This window comes from Desmodus rotundus, chromosome 6 (assembly GCF_022682495.2).
Source record: "Desmodus rotundus isolate HL8 chromosome 6, HLdesRot8A.1, whole genome shotgun sequence".
Lineage (NCBI taxonomy): Eukaryota > Metazoa > Chordata > Mammalia > Chiroptera > Phyllostomidae > Desmodus > Desmodus rotundus.
In genome coordinates, this window is record NC_071392.1 from 10,371,840 (window position 1) to 10,388,150 (window position 16,311).

Consider the following 16,311-nt stretch of genomic DNA (forward strand, 5'->3'; position numbering starts at 1 on the left):
AGAAAAAATTCACACAGGTGTAAAATGGTCTATATAACATTCAAATTATTCTATATAGCATTGTCTTAAAGAGAAAAATATTGGATACAAACCAAAAATTTTGCAATAGGAGCCTGAGGAATGTGACTGTTAACAAAGAGAGCTCAGTACTGTATGCCCCCAAAGTCCTCATGGGGGTCCCACAACTCAAGTGCCCCTTCATGGCCCTTGTCCACCATTCTTTTCAAATAGCACTCATCTTCCATTCCAGTGAGGGTTTCTCTGCTCCCTTCCTGACCTTGGTTTTTACGACAGTTTTCAGCATTTCCTTCGAAGGGTGGAGCACCACCCTTTGATGTTCATCACTAAGGAGCATATTGAAGCAAATACCCAGGGCTTAAAATGATAGAGTGTGAACTACTGAAAACATCTGTGCCTTCTTTACGTATTGCCCCAAGGCTCATACACTCAACAACTATTCAATACATAGTTGTTGTTTACACTTAACTTATGGACCACACAAATTCAAATATTGCAAAAATAAGACAAGTGATATTTTTGGTTGTCTTATTTAATTGTGGTTGTCCCCACAATGAAGGGGTGCAAAGGGTACCTCTACCCTTCATTTCTGAAAAGCTCTCTGCCTTGTTAGACTGGAAAGAACTGCCTCTTTCCCTCCAAGTCATCCTCGTGCCTTTGATCTGGGCTGGGTCAGGAGTGGCCATAGTCCTTGTGTTCTTACTACAATGGCCCAGGGGAAGGTGGGACACTTCCTCTCAGAACCCTTATGCCTGTTGGGACCCTCATCAGGCTACAGCTTCTGCTCTGTGGTTGCCTATGTTTCCCCTGCTCAATCTCCCCATCTAATTCCTGAGAGTTGGCCTCAATGTCAAAGAAACAGAATACTATGTCCAAGCATGGAGATATGAGCAGCTGCCTTCAGCCAAAACACACCCTTCTGCAAACTCAGACGGGGTCAGACTTCTGGCAAAGGGTGGTCCACCAAGTGACAGAGGCACAGAAACGCTGCAGGGCATTGCCAGTGAGCTACCTGAGCCTTGCCTTAAATTCCCACCATTGTCACTCCTGCCAAGGTGTCCCATGCAGAGTCCCCACCTGTGTTACTACAGCAGTGGACAGCTTGAGAAAGCCATGGGGCTCATGGGGATGAAGCTGTTTCCTTGTCTTTCACCAGTCTCTGGAATCGGAAAGGCAGGAAGAATGGCCATTTGCAGGACTTTAGAACTTTCATTGTTGACAAAGTGGTGTTACCATAGGTACCCTAAGCCATGCCTAGGTATCCTGAACTTTACACTGTATTTCCCCACCAAGCTAAGTGCCTCTTCATTTCCCAATTTACCTCTGCCTTGGGGATCCTTGCAACACTTCAGATGCATTCACTAGATAACACGAGCTTCTGGGAATGTCCTTGAACATAAAGGTGACAGCACAGAATCCTATTCTCCTTCGTCATCGCCGGGCCTGGACCTGTGGTTCTCTCTATTCCTCCACCCCCTAGACCCTTCCCCATGTCCACCTGTCCTTGAGTTTTTAAAACAAGGACACAACCACAGTTTTCTAAAATGCAGACTTCATGAGATTTCCCCGGAACCTGCGCTTAGTTTGTGCAGAAAACCACTGAGTTCATTCCTTCCAGCCCAGCTCAGCCCATTCTCTGTGAGAACAGCTGCTCTTGGTGAGGGCTTCCTCTGGGCTATGCAGTTTACCTCTAAGGGATATGCTTTTATCTGCACTTAGTTCACAGAAGAACACCCTGAAATGTTATGGTCACCTCCACTTACTCGCAAGGAAAACAGCCAGGGATCGAAGTTAAGTCCACTGCGTTCCATTCCCATGGTTGCTCAAGCAGGAGTGTCCTCAAAGGCACTGCACATCTCCAGAGGGCATATCCAAGGAAGTTCATCGAGTTCTCAGCCTTGGAAAACCTGGTCCCCTGAAGGGTTTCCAGGCGGGGAGGACGTGTTGTAAGACACAGAGGTAGAAGAAAGAATGGTGCTCAGTGACCTGAAGCAGCATGCTTTGGTTGGAAGGGACAGTGGGTGTCAGGGAGAGAGACCTGGAGGAATGGGTACAGGTGGTGCCTGGCCAGGCCCTTAAAGCACTTTTGATGGTTTCTGATTTTATATTGAGGCTATTGTTTCATCGGAGGGTGTAGAACAGAGGGAGGAGATGCTTGGGTCAGCTTTCCATTTTAAAAAGTTTTGAGATCTAACTTTAAAAAAAGAAGATTTTATTTATTTATTCTTAAAGAGAGGGGAAGGGAGGGAGAAAGAGAAGGAGAGGAAATCAATCAGCTGCCTCTCTCAAGCCCCTGACTAGGGACCAGGCCCACAGTCCAGGCCTGTGCCCTGACATGAGCTGACCCCATGACCTTTCACTTTGTGGGACTAAGCCCAACCCACTGAGCCACGCTTGTCAGGGTGAGATCTAACTTTTTAAAAGTTCAGGTCAGTGGTGGCCTGGGAGCAGGCTGTGGTGGGGTCAGGAGTGGACACAGAGATGACTGGTGAGCAGGGTGGGACCAGGTGAGAGAGACCGGTGGCTTGGATTCCATTTCCAAACCGGTGGCTTGGAAAAAGGTGAACAGATTTGAAAAGCGTTATTTAAAATACAGAACAGACTGATCATTTTGATGAAGTGTGGGAGTGAGTGAGAAAGAAGGAGGAACCAAGAAGGACTTGCAGTTTTCTGGCCTGAACAATTGGGAACACGGAAGTGAGAGAGGAGGAGAGATTCAGGAGCAGGTTGAGTCACAGCTGCTAAGAAGAAATGGGCAGGTAGGGAGATTTGTCAACAGGGTTAAGTGTATCAGAAAGCCTTCTTAGGGTTTGATCTCAAAAGGGACAAAGTGACCACCATGCCTCAATTATTTCAGGTTGATGCTAACCCCTCCCTCCCACCATCCTTCACCCATTCTCATCTGAGAATGAGGGTCAGTCATGGTAAGTGGGTGCAAATGGAAAAAAATTAAAAATAAAGCTTTATCCTAGGATTTTTAAACATGTACAGATGCACGCATATAATATGTACATAAACAAATTACTAGAAGAAAATATACTCAGAAGTGCCTTCTCTAGATAGTGAGGTAATGAGAAAATTTATTTAGTATTCTTCAAAGAATTGGTGAGGAATTTGTATTAGTAACACAAAAAGGAAAAAATCAGCAAAATTATAACTTTGAAGCTTGCAAGAAGATGGTAGTTGAATACTGAGAACAACTTCTCCTTTTAGATAAACAGGTGCATTGTATCTATGACTCATCTCCTTCTAACCTGGAAACAACGATAAAGACAACCGCTGTTTCAGATTGTGGTCACTTATCAGAGTGAGTTGGCCTGAGAATAACAATGGCTAATATTTGTTAAGGCCTTACCACATATGAAGGTCAGTTCTGTATATTTGCCATGCTAACTTCGTAAGAAACCAATGAATGTGGATACAATTTTTTTAAAATGAAGATGTTAAAGCACAGTGAAATGTCAAACAGAGGAAGATGAATTCTGTATTATCTCACTTTTACCTGAAATTAAAAAAAAAAAAAACCCTCAAAGAAATAGGGAACAGATTGGAGGTTGCCAGAGGCAGGGGTAGGGTGATTGGTGGGGCTGGGTGGGGGATAGAAAAGATGAAGGGAGACAAAAAATACAACCTTCCAGTCATAGGATTAAATCAGTCCAGGGAACGTAATTTACAATGTGTGACTATAGTTAACAATACTGTATTGTCTATTTGAAAGTTGGACCTCTTAAAGGTGTCCCAGAAACTGATTACACTGTCCTCAATTTTTTCGATTCTTTTTCCTTCTTGTTTTTCTGTGTGGTTGTATTTTGCTTCCTTATGTCCCAATTATTGATTCGATTCTTGGCTTCATCCATTCTATTATTGTTTCCCTGTAAATTGTTCTTTATTTCAATTAGTGTATACTTTGTTTCTGACTGGGTCTTTTTATGCTGCTGAGGTCCTCACTAAGTTTCTTGAGCATCCTTGTAAATAGTTTTTTGAACTCTGCGTCTGATAGGTTGCTTATCTCCCTTTTGTTTAGCTCATTTTCTGGAGTTTTGATCTATTCTTTCATTGGGGCCATGTTTCTTTGTCTCCTATTTTTAGCAGCCTCCCTGTGTTTGTGTCTGTGTATTAGGTAGAGCTGCTTTGACTCTGTGTCTTAGTAGTGTGCTCTAATGTATTAGGTATCCTGTGGGGTCCAGTGACATGGTCTCCCCTATCACCCAAGCTGGGTACTCGAGGTGCACCCTTTGTGTGGGCTGACTACACCCTCCTCTTGTAGTTGAGCCTTGGTTGCTGTTGGCAGGTCAATGGGAGTCATTTACCCAGGCCAGTCAGATGCAATGACTGGTTCTGACCACTGACCACCAATCTCTGCCCCCTATGGAAGATCAGCTGTGCAGGGGCAGGGTGGTGGTGCTCCAACATGGTCTGTAGCTGTCCACTGGGTGGGTTGGCCCTGGGGTTTCCCTGGTGGTGAAGGTCAAGGTCAGCCCCCACCTGTGTTTTGCTCAGGGCACCCTGCCTGAGCTGCAAAGCAATCTGAGATGGCTATTACTTGTGCTAGGCTTGGAGATTCCCAGGTGAAGCCAAGTGGTGACTCTAATCTGGCTGCTGCTAGGGCTCACTGAAGCCAGCTGTTGCTTGTTTGATAGGATTTAGGAGCCAAGACCAGCCATTCTTTTGAGAAGCAGCTTGGGTGGGCCCATAATTTGGGTGGGGTAAAGCCTCTGTAGATCTCCAAGGTGGGTCACACAGTGTTAGCCAAGTTGATGGAGTCTCAGATATGGCACCCGCCTATCAGTTCTGTTGGGGGAGGGCTCAGCAAAGGGACAATGACCTCTGCTTGCCCCGATTCCAGGTACTTCAGTCTCTCTATATATACCGCTGGTGCCCTTCAAGCTGCCACCCCAGTGCTGGAGCACAGAGGGAGCGAGTCTGAGTAGGTGAGTCCGTGTGAGGGTTCCCCAAGAGGAACCGCTTAGGGCTCCAGCAGCCTCCTCCACCAACTCAATCCCCACTGGTTTTCTCAGCCCCCTGTTGCAGGGACTTATCTTCCTGGCACTGGAACCCTGGGCTGGGGGGCCTGATGTGGGTCTGGGACTCCTTGCTCCCAAGATATCCCTCCTGAATTTTTATCCATGTGGGTGTGGGACCAGCTGTTCCTTGTCCACCCCTTCTGACCAGTGTGGGTGGAGGTGCTTTCCTCACCTCCATAGTTGTCAGACTTCCATTCAACTGGATCTCTGATGCTCCTGAGTGACGGTTGCTCTGTCGTTCAGGTGTAACTTGGTGCGGCTGTGCAAAGAGGCGAGCCTTGTGTGTCTGTGTCGCCATCTTGACCAGAAGCCGAGAGTAGGTCTTAAAAGTCTCATCATAAGAAAAAAATATTTCTAACTACCTTATTTTGCCATGTATAATGCAGACCCACATTTTTGGCCCAAAATTTCAGGAAAAAAAATCTTTCATTTAATTTTTTAATTCCATTATTTATTTATATTAGATATATACATGTCTAAATATTTAGATTTATTATTTATATTTATATTTGTTTTTTGTGTTATAAAGGAATTTTAGTGTTTATTTTGAACATATAATGGTACAAGAAATTTTATGTAGCTAATAATTACAAAACACAAGAGCAGATACAAGGTATTTCAGGTACTACCCTTATATAATGCACACCCTTACTTTTCTCTCAACAATTTGGGCAAGAAAAGTGCACATTATACACAGCGAATGTGAGGTGCTGGGTGTTAACTAAGCTTACTGTGGTAATCATTTTGCAATATAAGCATATATCAAATCATTATGTCGTACACCTTAAACTAATACAAAGTTATATGTCAATTATATCTCTATAAAATGGGAAAAAACCAAAAACAAACCAAAAATCCTCACAAACAAAACAAAACAAAACAAAAACAAATTAATTAATTAAAGAATAGCTGGGCTGTATAACTCACATAGGCTCACAGATAGTAAATGAAAAAGCCGAGACTTAAATCTAACCCATCTGGCTTCACAGCCCACTGTCTTAACTACTGTACTATTCCACTTCTGCAAGACATTTGACTTAGACCCTCAGTAGACCCATGCGTACTTGATGAGTGCCAGGGCAAGTCAGGATCCCTCTCCTTAAAGAGCGTATCGCCTGGCGGCGGAGATGCTGTGCGGGGGGCAGGCTGTGGCCGGAGTCTGCGCAGCGTGCTGCACCGCATGAACACACACAAGCGGCACCTAACTCTGTCTTGGGGGTCTTTCTGGAGCAACCGATGCTAACCCAGTTAAACTGTAGAGCAAGCATAGGAGTTATATCCCTACTTGTGCTGGGACCATGGGAGAGAACTTCAGGTTAGCTAGAGGAGCTGACATCAGTGGACCTGATCACAGCTCAGGAAGACTGATGTCAGTGGTGAGGGGCCCTGTGCCAATTGCCACCCTACTCTGGAGTTTGTCACGTGTGTTGGAGATATGGTGTATTTCTGAATGTTAAGGTAGGCAGACCCTGCTTCTCTTACACAGACGTTAGTATGATAGAATTTGTTAATTTGAAATGTCCAATCTTCTCATTTTACACATGAGAAAATGGAAGTCTAGAGCAGATTAGTAATTTTCCCGAGACCACACAACTACTGCTTAGAAAAGTGAGTTTAGAACCTGAGCTTCCAGGCAGGCCAGGCAGTCTGTCCTGACTCGGTCCCTTCGCCTTCGGGGCATAGTTCCAGCTGTCCCTGGACTGGCAGCTGCTGTGGCAGCACAAGCAATCGCCCTCTTGAAACTGACGTAGCCCAGCCTGCAGAAACATCAATTGCCCCCCACAATGTAGAAACACAGTGATATTTCCTATATTTTTATCCATGAATCACCAAGAATTTAGTGACTAGTGTTTTAGTGCTCAGTGGCACACGGTTTCCAGTTCTAGTAGGTGAATTTCCAGCATGTTCCCACCAGTCAGTGGATCACAGCCATGCCCTTTCCTATAAGGTCTAGAGGGTTGGAGGTGAGAAGGGGTCTTCCCTGAGCACTCTATCTCAGCTCCGGGGTAGTGGCTGCCCCGTATGTCCATTCCTGTATTCTTTAGTGTTCCTTTTATGTTTTCCTAGCCAATCCCTCATTGCTTCAGCCTCTGATCAGGTAATAATGCTTTGTATTAAATGCTCCCTGTTCAAATTACTGTGTGTTTTCTCTTTCCTGATTGGACTCTGATTCACAACTCTCAGAAATTTCTCTACTAACCAGACAGAGCCTGCTTCTCTACAGGATAAAAGATTATGGCCCTACCAGGAGCTGTTTGCTAGCTACACAGGCTCCCAGGAGGACCCATGTCCTTGTAGATTAGCTGGGAGTTCACGAAGGAGCATGAAAAATGAACACTGCCTCTTGAATTTTCCCAAGTTCCCTGACTCAAAGGGCAGAGAGACACAGGATCCTAGACATATAATACGGTCGGTGGTGGTGGGGAACGCAGGCTTGAAGATACTGCTCCTAGGTGTTTCCCAGCAGAGTCATTGGCTCTGCCTGGGGACGGAGGACCGTGACACTTATGTGGGAGGAGACTCATGAATCTCAAAGGTTGACTGAGGCTTTGCCAGGCAGGTGGTGGGAAGCATATGCCAAGCAGAGGCAGCAGGACCGGCAGACAGAAGCCTTCAGAGGCATAGCCACTCTCAGGGAATTGTCAATCATGTGGACGGCCGGACAATCACAGGGGAGCCATTGCGGAGGGGTGTGGCCTTACCCTGCACTGTTGCAAGCAGAGTGTGAAGAAGAGTTCAGAAATGGTGTCTCCAGGACCCCGTGTCTGGAGGTGATGAATTCCTGACCCAGGACAACACCAATGGGAATGGAAAAATTGAGTTTAAAGATATTGCTTATTTATTTTTATGGGAAGGGAGGGAGAAAGAAAGGGGGAGAAACAATCTTCAGCTGCCTCTCAGAGACTGAACCCGCAAGCAACCCAGGCATGTGCCCTGACCGGGAGTCGAACCAGCCACCTTTCACTTTGCCCAACCAACTGAGCCGCACCTGTCAGGATGGAAAATTGAGTTCAAAGAAGAGTAGAGAATCAGGTGGAGTGGCAGGATTCGGGGGCTTTTAGGGATAGTTTTGAAGAACAAATGAGGTAATAGTTGTGAAAGCACACTTTTTGAACACTAATATACTATAATGAGGTATCCTTACTGCAACTTGATTCTAAACACGAATAATGAGGCTTGGTGCTACCAGATAGCAGAATTACCCTGACTGTTGGGCCAGATGGCAGTGTGGTGGCGGAAGCACCCGCCATGGCATAAGGAGGTGGCCTTATTGTACTTTATACTTCTAGGCCTCCCTCCAGTCTGCCTCCCTGTCAGTGCTGGACTTACAAAACTTTGTGTTTTATAGTAAACAAGAAGCATTACATGAACTAGCCTCTACAACCAGTCCCTCAAAACAGCAGACTAATGCTGGACGATTTTGAAGTGGGAATATATACTCCATGCCCTCCTTTCCCAGAAGAAATGGGCTCACAGATCAGCTAAGCCTCATCCAAAAGCAAGTCAGAGAGAGAACTGTGAGCAAGCGACATGGAAAACATTAGTGTGGGGTATAAACCAGCAGATACACTTGTTGACTAGCACTAGAAAGAAATGAATAATCCAGGGTACTTGTAACCCAAAGAAAATCCCTTCGAAAAAGGCCCAGAGTTCCAAGATGCTCCCGTAATCCCTATTTGACCAGCCCCTGCCTGGACCAGGGCCCTTCTGCTTCTTCAACAAGAACCTTTCTCATTTTAGGGCTGGAAATTTTTGTCTCATAGGTGAACTGTCTTGTTACACACTTCATTCATAAATATTTTTATTGCATGAGGTTGTATCAATAACTGTTATAATTCTGAGACCACCCATTACATCATCGGCAGCATGATTTGATTTGGATGCAACACTAAATTCCTTGCTGTGAATACTTGAAGTATCGCTCACATCCTGTGTCGGTCTTGCTTGTCCTGGTCAATGGCTATGGCTATTTCCGTAGAGATGGGAAGGCCTGTGCCTTTCCTTACAGCATAACTCCTTAGTGATTGTGTTCTCTCACCATTAATGCTATTTATCTCACATTCCAGATCTTAAGCCCATGGAGGACAAAGTGGCTGTCCATATTCAGTGCCCGCAGGGGTTGGGCAATGCCCCTGTGCCTCCTGGGCACCGCCTTTTCCGTGTCTCTGAGGTTAATGGAGATGCAGATTCCCGGTGACAATGGAGCAAGGGAGTACGAAGAACAGGTGAATAGGACAATGCTATCATAGCACAGCCAGCTTATTGATGACAAAGCATGCCCTGGCCTGCGTACTTGTTTCTAATCTAAGATACGGCTGACACCCAAGGGTATGAAATACCTCAGTCCCACTTTCTACTTGCCATGGAGGTAAACTCAAGCTTATCCCGAGAAAGAATCTCCTTCATTTTCTGTATAATTATAATAAAATCCTCCACTGATAAAATAGACTTTTCAAAGATCAGTGTCCCTTACTAGAGTTAACAAGCTAGATTTTTGTATTTGCTCCCAGTCCAGCTGACACTTTTCATGTAGGGACAAATAATATTCTCTCTCTCTTTTAGTAAAAAGTCCCCTGTGGTAACTGAATGGTGGTTCCATTCTTTTATTTTTCAATTCAACTTTTATTTGAAATTCTTCCTGTTCATTTTAATTATTTGTTTGGGGGTACGCAAATTCTCTTCTGAGCACCTCAGCAGGACTATTTCTGACAAAGCTTTAACCAATGCTACTGTTCTTTAGGTTTCCATTTCCCACCTAACGACTCAGCAAGACCAGCGTTGACGGGTTCACCTCATGTTTCACAGCAGAAAGAGGGACTTCCAAGTGTTGTACTGAAGCAGAATCTCTTACCTGGATATGCAAAATAGAGTCTTTGCTCTTGAATGCACATCAAAACGGGGTGAGCAATAGCGGCAGCAACACGAAGGGGCTTTCAGGTGACCCGTAAAACGAGTCACTGCTTCGCCACTGACTTTGCAAGGAGAGTCAGTGAGGCAAAGACCACCTGTGCGTGGAACCATGACGGTTAGGAGAGGGTTTAGCAAGCACACCACTACATTTCCGTCCCGTTTAAAAAGTGTCACTTAGAAACATGGCATTAAAATTCTTTAATGGCTTCCCAAACCATTCAATGAAATTTAACCATTAGATGGAATTTCATTGGTAAGGGGGTCTGAAGAAAACAAAAGTCTCTGATCTAATTAACTCCAAATTTAATTCAACCCTTTCCCTTTACTCAGAAATGATCTCAAGATTAAAATTTTTAAAAATCTGTATACATATTATGGGGATGTGATTGATCATCTCGACATCACGTAAATCCCAGCAAGACACTCGGTCAAATTATTTCATCTTACTCATGACCCTTTTATCTCACCGATTTTGCTTGGTTTCCTTTTTTATTTTTTTATCCTCACCCCAGGACTTTTTTTTTTTTTCATTGCTTTCAGAGAGGAAGGGGGAGAGAGAAACCAATGGGAGAGAGAAGTGTGGATTGGTTGCCTCCTGTACGTGCCTGGGCTGGCTCAAGGACTGAACCTGCAACCCCGTCAGGTGTGTCCCCTGACGGGGAAACACACACGCAACCTTTCAGTTACAGGACGACACTGAACCGAGCCATAGCGGCCAGGGCGATTGCTTGCTTGCTGAGGTGGCCGAGTTGCGATTAAATCAATGCACTCCTACTGCATGGTTTGGACGGCTTCGGAACTATGAAATTACAAACCTCAGTTGCGGATTGTGAATTGTGCTCACTGTCATAGATGCCATTATCGTGGTCTCAAATTCTTTCAGAACGGGGGGGTAAAAATGCCTTGTAAATAAGTTCCACTGCTATATGTCTGCTATTGATTACCTGCGGCAATTATAGCCTTGAATGGGCTCCCGAACAAGATACAGAACCTGGGAAAATGCCAGTGTTTTATGGATCTAAAGGAATTTTAAAGAAAAAAGTTTTTTAAATCTATGGATTAAAGAGTGTAAGATTTTAAAATCACGCAATTGCAGACTGAATTTTATAAATGGGTCCAGACCTATCTGTTGTGGGAAAAGTCTCTTGAATAGTTATTTAGTCTAAACTTTATTACTCTCTACAGAATGAATTTAAAATACTTGATAAAGATGTTCTGAAGCCTAATTTAACCATTTCTGCTCTATGCATTCCCAGTGCCCCCCATTTCCTCCCTCACAGGGAACCTCTCCCCTAGTACTTCATCAGAGGCAGGAGATGGTAGGCCCACTTAAAACTGATGCAAAGTCTTTCTCCTCCAGGCAGCTCACCCTCATGAGACTTGGGTCACCTACTTTTTCAGTTTTAAATGTACATCAAAAAAGTCTTTTTGTGATTTTTTTTTTTTTAGAAAGGGCTCTCTACTCTCTCTCTTAATGTAAAGTGTAATCCCCATATAAGCAATTTTCTTTGGAATACGTCTTTGGTATGTGGAAACCCATGTCTCTAATGATAAACCCTATTATTCCGCTGGCATCCAAGCTTGACTCACTAATTTAAATCTATTTTAGCCATTTTCATCATGTCGTGTCTTTGTTAAATCTCTTCAGACAACCAACATGGTTTGCTATTTCATAAACTACAAATTTGAGAGAAACAGAAAACTGCCTCTCTATAACAAATTTAGAAGCTCCAATCAAGTTCTTGTTTATAATTATCTGAAAAAAAAAGATAGACACTTTGATCATTATAATCTCCCTGCTATGCATTTCTGGGTGTTTGTAAATGAATTGAATAGTGGTGGGAAAAGATTCCAGTGGCCCTTACCAACTACAATAACTCTCTGTAAGTTGCTGAAAGCAAGTGGTATTCATTTCCTCTCGTTCTTGAAGTTCACGACAAAAGCAAACAGGTAGATTTTTGTTAAGAATCTTCAGGTTGTTCGATCTAAAGGCTTTGAAACTTGATAAATGCATACGTCAGACTGAAGAAATAAGCTTTGGAAACAAAGGCATGGGAAACGAAGCTGGCTTTGCACAAACTAAGAGTTCAGCCCTTCTGTTTATTTTCAGGTGCACAAGGAGACTGAAAAGAATGATTCCTAGCATTGGGACTTATGTATGAAGATGTAGTGAAGTAAAAGGAGAATTTAGGAATAATGAAAGGGCACCGCTCCCTCCCTTCCTGGAATTTGGTTAGTAAATAGGGATATGCACTTAAATGGTTCCTCTCTGGGTGTTGCTGGTTTCTAGAAATGTTCTCCCTGCAGCTTCCCAAGAGCAGCTGTTAGTACACTGAGTGGCAAATGATTAATTCTGTTCCCTGGGTCTTTGCATGCCTGCTTTTAAGTATGATGGGCTTCAGTCTTGCAATGGAAAAAGTACAAAAGTCACCTTAAGTCTTACAGTGCAACAAGTTTAATAGTCCACACTAAAATAGGCAGGACAGTTTTGTAGGTCAGCATTAAAAGCAATCTTGCCTGACTTAACATGCTTCTACTTAGAACGTTTCCAGCTCTCTCCCATCCCCTCCCTCAAGGTGTGAGCCTACAGCAGTATTTCTAAAGTGCATTTCTCAGGCATTAAAAACAGCGCTGTGATCGCTCTCCAACAGCAAGTTCTTAATTTCTTAATTAGGGCCCAGCTTCCTCTGGAGGGGCTGCCCCACTCCAGGTGAGCTGCCATCTCTTAGAGAAGCGCCTCTCTCGCTCCCACAGGTGACACAAGGGGTGGGGACCACAGAGTAGCTTTCTGAAGATAATAATTACGGCAACTTTCTCTGTAGCGGGTGTCCTCTCTTACCGCAAATAAATATTTCATGCATCCTTGAGTCATGAAATATTAACAACTCAAGTGACACTTCCATTCGCAGGAAAATGAAATCGCGGAGGCCTTGCTTGGGTGGATCGTCTGAATCTGGTGGGATGAGACACCACGTGCAGGAGCAGGCCAGAATTCTTGGGTTTAGAACTGGGGGTTGGGGAGGCATGGTGGGAAGAGAGGCAGTCAGCTCTGGCTACTGCTTGTCGTCCTGGGGGTCACCAGGGGAGCCCGCCTCCTCCTGGGACCTGGCTCCCTCAGGGAGCAGAGTGGCGCGAACTTTCCTCTTCTCCTTAAAGCGCCCAGAGCGCGAGATCTTCAAGTTGCGGCGGCTGTGGCCCGATTTCTCCACGCAGAACTTGTCTGGCTTGTGGGGCTCGCCCGTGCTCGAGAGGAGATTGGGATGTTGATTCTCCTGGGAGCTGTTAGTCCAGTCCAGGCTCGGCGGTGCGGGAGGTGCTGACAGTGCTGGCGGCGCAGGCGGTGCGGGCGGTGCAGGCTCCCCGGGGGCAGGCTGGGCTGCAGGCTGCATCCCCACTGTAGCGTCCTTGCTTTTCTTCTTGCTGTTCGTTAGCGATTTCCACCAAGGGCCAGAGCTGCCCGTGGCGCTGCTGTCGGCCATGGCCCACCGCTGAGGGGCCCTGCACACCACGTGTGGGTAAGGGCCTCGGCCACAGCGGTCTCTCTGTCTCGGTGGTCTCAGGCGTCCCCTCTGCTCCTGCTCCGCTTCACGCAACCAGGCAGCGGGGTGGGATCCGAGGCAGCGGTCTGTGCTCGGGAAGGAAACAAAACTTGGTTACTGGGTTTGTCGAAGTCACGCCTCCGACTCTTCAACCCCATTTCTTCTCTTTCGCTCAGGGCAACACCAGATCTGCCAGGGTCTTCGCGCTCGGAGCCGGGAACCCAGAGATGTGTATGTAGCCCTCAAAACGCGCCACTGCGCCTGCAAGGGCACAGGCAGGTGAGTGGCTGCCAGGGCGCCACCGTCTGGTCACAAGACTGAGTCCTGGCACTCCTCGGCCTCAACTGGAGACAGAACAGCAGTGGTCAGCGCCCGAGGGCCACCCAGGGGACATTCCAAGGCATCTGGATTAACTGGGTCTGGGAGGGAAAATGGCCTGTCCTGTCACTCGGCCTGACTGTGGACGGACGACCCCAGGTGACCCACCTGGTCCAGAACGGCACCTGGACCTTGGATGAGCACCTGGGAGGAGGGGACCCAGAAGCAAGTGCGTGCCCACTGTAGGTAACCAGTGAATATTAGATGCCTGTCCGAGGCTTTTGCTCCATGGACTTCTGTCCCAGGACCCTTTTTGATGTGATTCTTTAGGGTACTTTACAACCCAGGCAGAGCGAGGGACAAGCTCACGGTGTTTTATTGTGTTTCTTTTAAATTCTGCGTTTACCAAATGAAAACACAAATTCTGCTTTCGACATAACTTCTGTCTCGTGACTTTCAGAGGAGTGTGACTACACTGAACGTCCCTGGGAACCCGCTAGCCTGTTCTTCCTTTTATCCCCAGAGACCAATCCTGCGTCTCTTCGAAGCCACCCCCCACCCCCCATGGTGGTGGCGACGAGGCCAAGCGGCAAATGTCTTCTTCCCTTAGTTCTGTATTAAGATACGCCCCGAGTCTGTTGTTTATACTAAGCAACTAAGTCTGGGGAATTTTAGTTACAAATTAAAGGCTTCTGTTCTTTTCCTTGCGCAATTCCCTCCTGCAAGGAGAAAGCGCCCAGGAGCTCCAAACCAGTTTGCGTCTTCCCAGCTTTCAAAAGCGCACTCTACGGAGCGACAAGGGTGTTGCCAGCACTTGGGGTCCTAATAATCTCGGCAGCCAGAGTCCTCTGCCCACTGTCCGTGCTGGGTCTGTCCAGCACTACTTCCAAGAACGCACAAGATTCGCCAGCGCCGCGGCTCATTTCCCGCGTTCCCCCGGAATCCTTCCCACCCCACGCGCCCCGCGTTCCCGGGATTTGCCTGAGCGCTGCAAAACTTCAGCGGACTTTGCTGTTGGAGGTTGTGGTCCCAGAACCCAGGAGGAAAACTGAGCGCCTACGCGAGGTGGCGTGACGGCCTGGCCTTCGCTGCGAGCCGAGACCGTGGTACCGCCTCCTCCTCAGGACGCCCCGAGGGCACACTCCTGCAGCTACTCGAAAACAATAGAAAAAAAATGGCCAAAAGTTCTTTCCGTACCCACACCCTCAGGCAGTTTGCCGTTGGCTGTGCAAACACCCTGCTCCCCTACAGATCGGAAAAGCACCCCCAAGTTCCTCACGGCTGGTGGTGGTGGGGTGTCCTGATGCTACTTTCTGTCTCTACCCTACACTTCTCTGCAGTCAGCTCGTGTGTATTGAAGGGCTTTGCACGAATTTCTCAAGGAAAAGTTTGCAAATTGCTCGAAGTTACACAGAGCGCCAGCAGCTCGCAACTTCTCGGGCACCGGGGGGAGCCGCCCCCCACCCCAGGGGGTAACATCCAGAACGGGCTCTGTCTGGGCGGTTGTAGAACCAGCCTGATCACTCACCTGCTCAGCACCCTGCTGATTCGCGCCCCGCTCGCCAGAGAGAACGCGAAAGGGGTGCCCTCGGGACAACGTGGAAGCCGGCGCGGTGTCCCTCTGCCTGGTCCTTGGGAGGTCGGCTTCTTTCTGGAAGGTATGGTAGCAGCCCAGCCAAGCCGATTGCTGCTGGAGATCTCCAACTTCTGCTGGCTGCAGCGGCGGCCCTGGGCTCGCAGTGTGGTGGGCTCCGGCTGGAGGGGCTACGCTCGCCACCCCAGGTGAATATCCAGGGCTGCGCTCTCGGTTTGTAGCCGTTCAGTTTCGGGAGCGTCCCTCTGCCCTGCCAGCGCCGCCCGGGAGCCGCCAGGAAATGGGATCTCAGCCGCTCACTTTGATGCTTTGACTCTTCCTACGCGTCAGTCCACGCGGGAAAGACATCTGCCCACCTGCTGGTCATTCGCCAAGTGATTGGAGAAACCTGAACCTCTGGCAGCAAAGGGGTGGGGTAACCCAGGAGGCGGTCACCGCTGCCACAGGTGCAGTAGGAACTTTGCGTTTCCGCCCTCCGAGGGACGAGATTGGACCAGGTCGCAGGCGTGGCGACAGCCTTGCGGTGTCTGATTGGAGAAAGGCTGTACTCCGCGCTGCTTGCGGGTCCAACTCTTCCTAGAAGAAGAAACGGAGGCCGGGAGACCGTGGCCGTAGGTGGGCTCCGGTGGATAAATGTCACCATAGCTCCCCCTCTTCCCCTACTCTGATTTCTTTTTCCCCTTCCTCCTGGGGCCCCCAACCGTGGCCACTCAGCTGCGATCGCATTTTGTTAACTCACTGGAGCGGCTTCGTAGAGGGGCACAATGTTGCAGTCTAAAGCGCTTAGTTGAAAGGCCGTGATATTAACAAGTTCGCTGTGTGCCAGCCGGCGCTGTTCCAAGCGCTTCTGTGGATTAACGCACTTATTACTCACAGCAACCCTAGGAGGTAGATACTATTAATATCC

General features: G+C 47.2%; 1 protein-coding gene across 1 annotated transcript; it reads right to left on the reverse strand.

Annotated features, from left to right (window-relative positions):
* Window positions 1–12,390: 12,390 nt before the first annotated feature.
* Window positions 12,391–15,993, reverse strand: PRR15 (proline rich 15). Its single transcript, XM_024563038.4, has 2 exons — window positions 15,339–15,993; window positions 12,391–13,578 (listed from the first exon to the last, which is right to left on the reverse strand). The coding sequence occupies exon 2, from the start codon at window positions 13,430–13,432 to the stop codon at window positions 13,007–13,009; it is 426 nt and encodes a 141-aa protein (XP_024418806.1). The 5' UTR covers window positions 13,433–13,578; window positions 15,339–15,993; the 3' UTR covers window positions 12,391–13,006.
* Window positions 15,994–16,311: the final 318 nt, after the last annotated feature.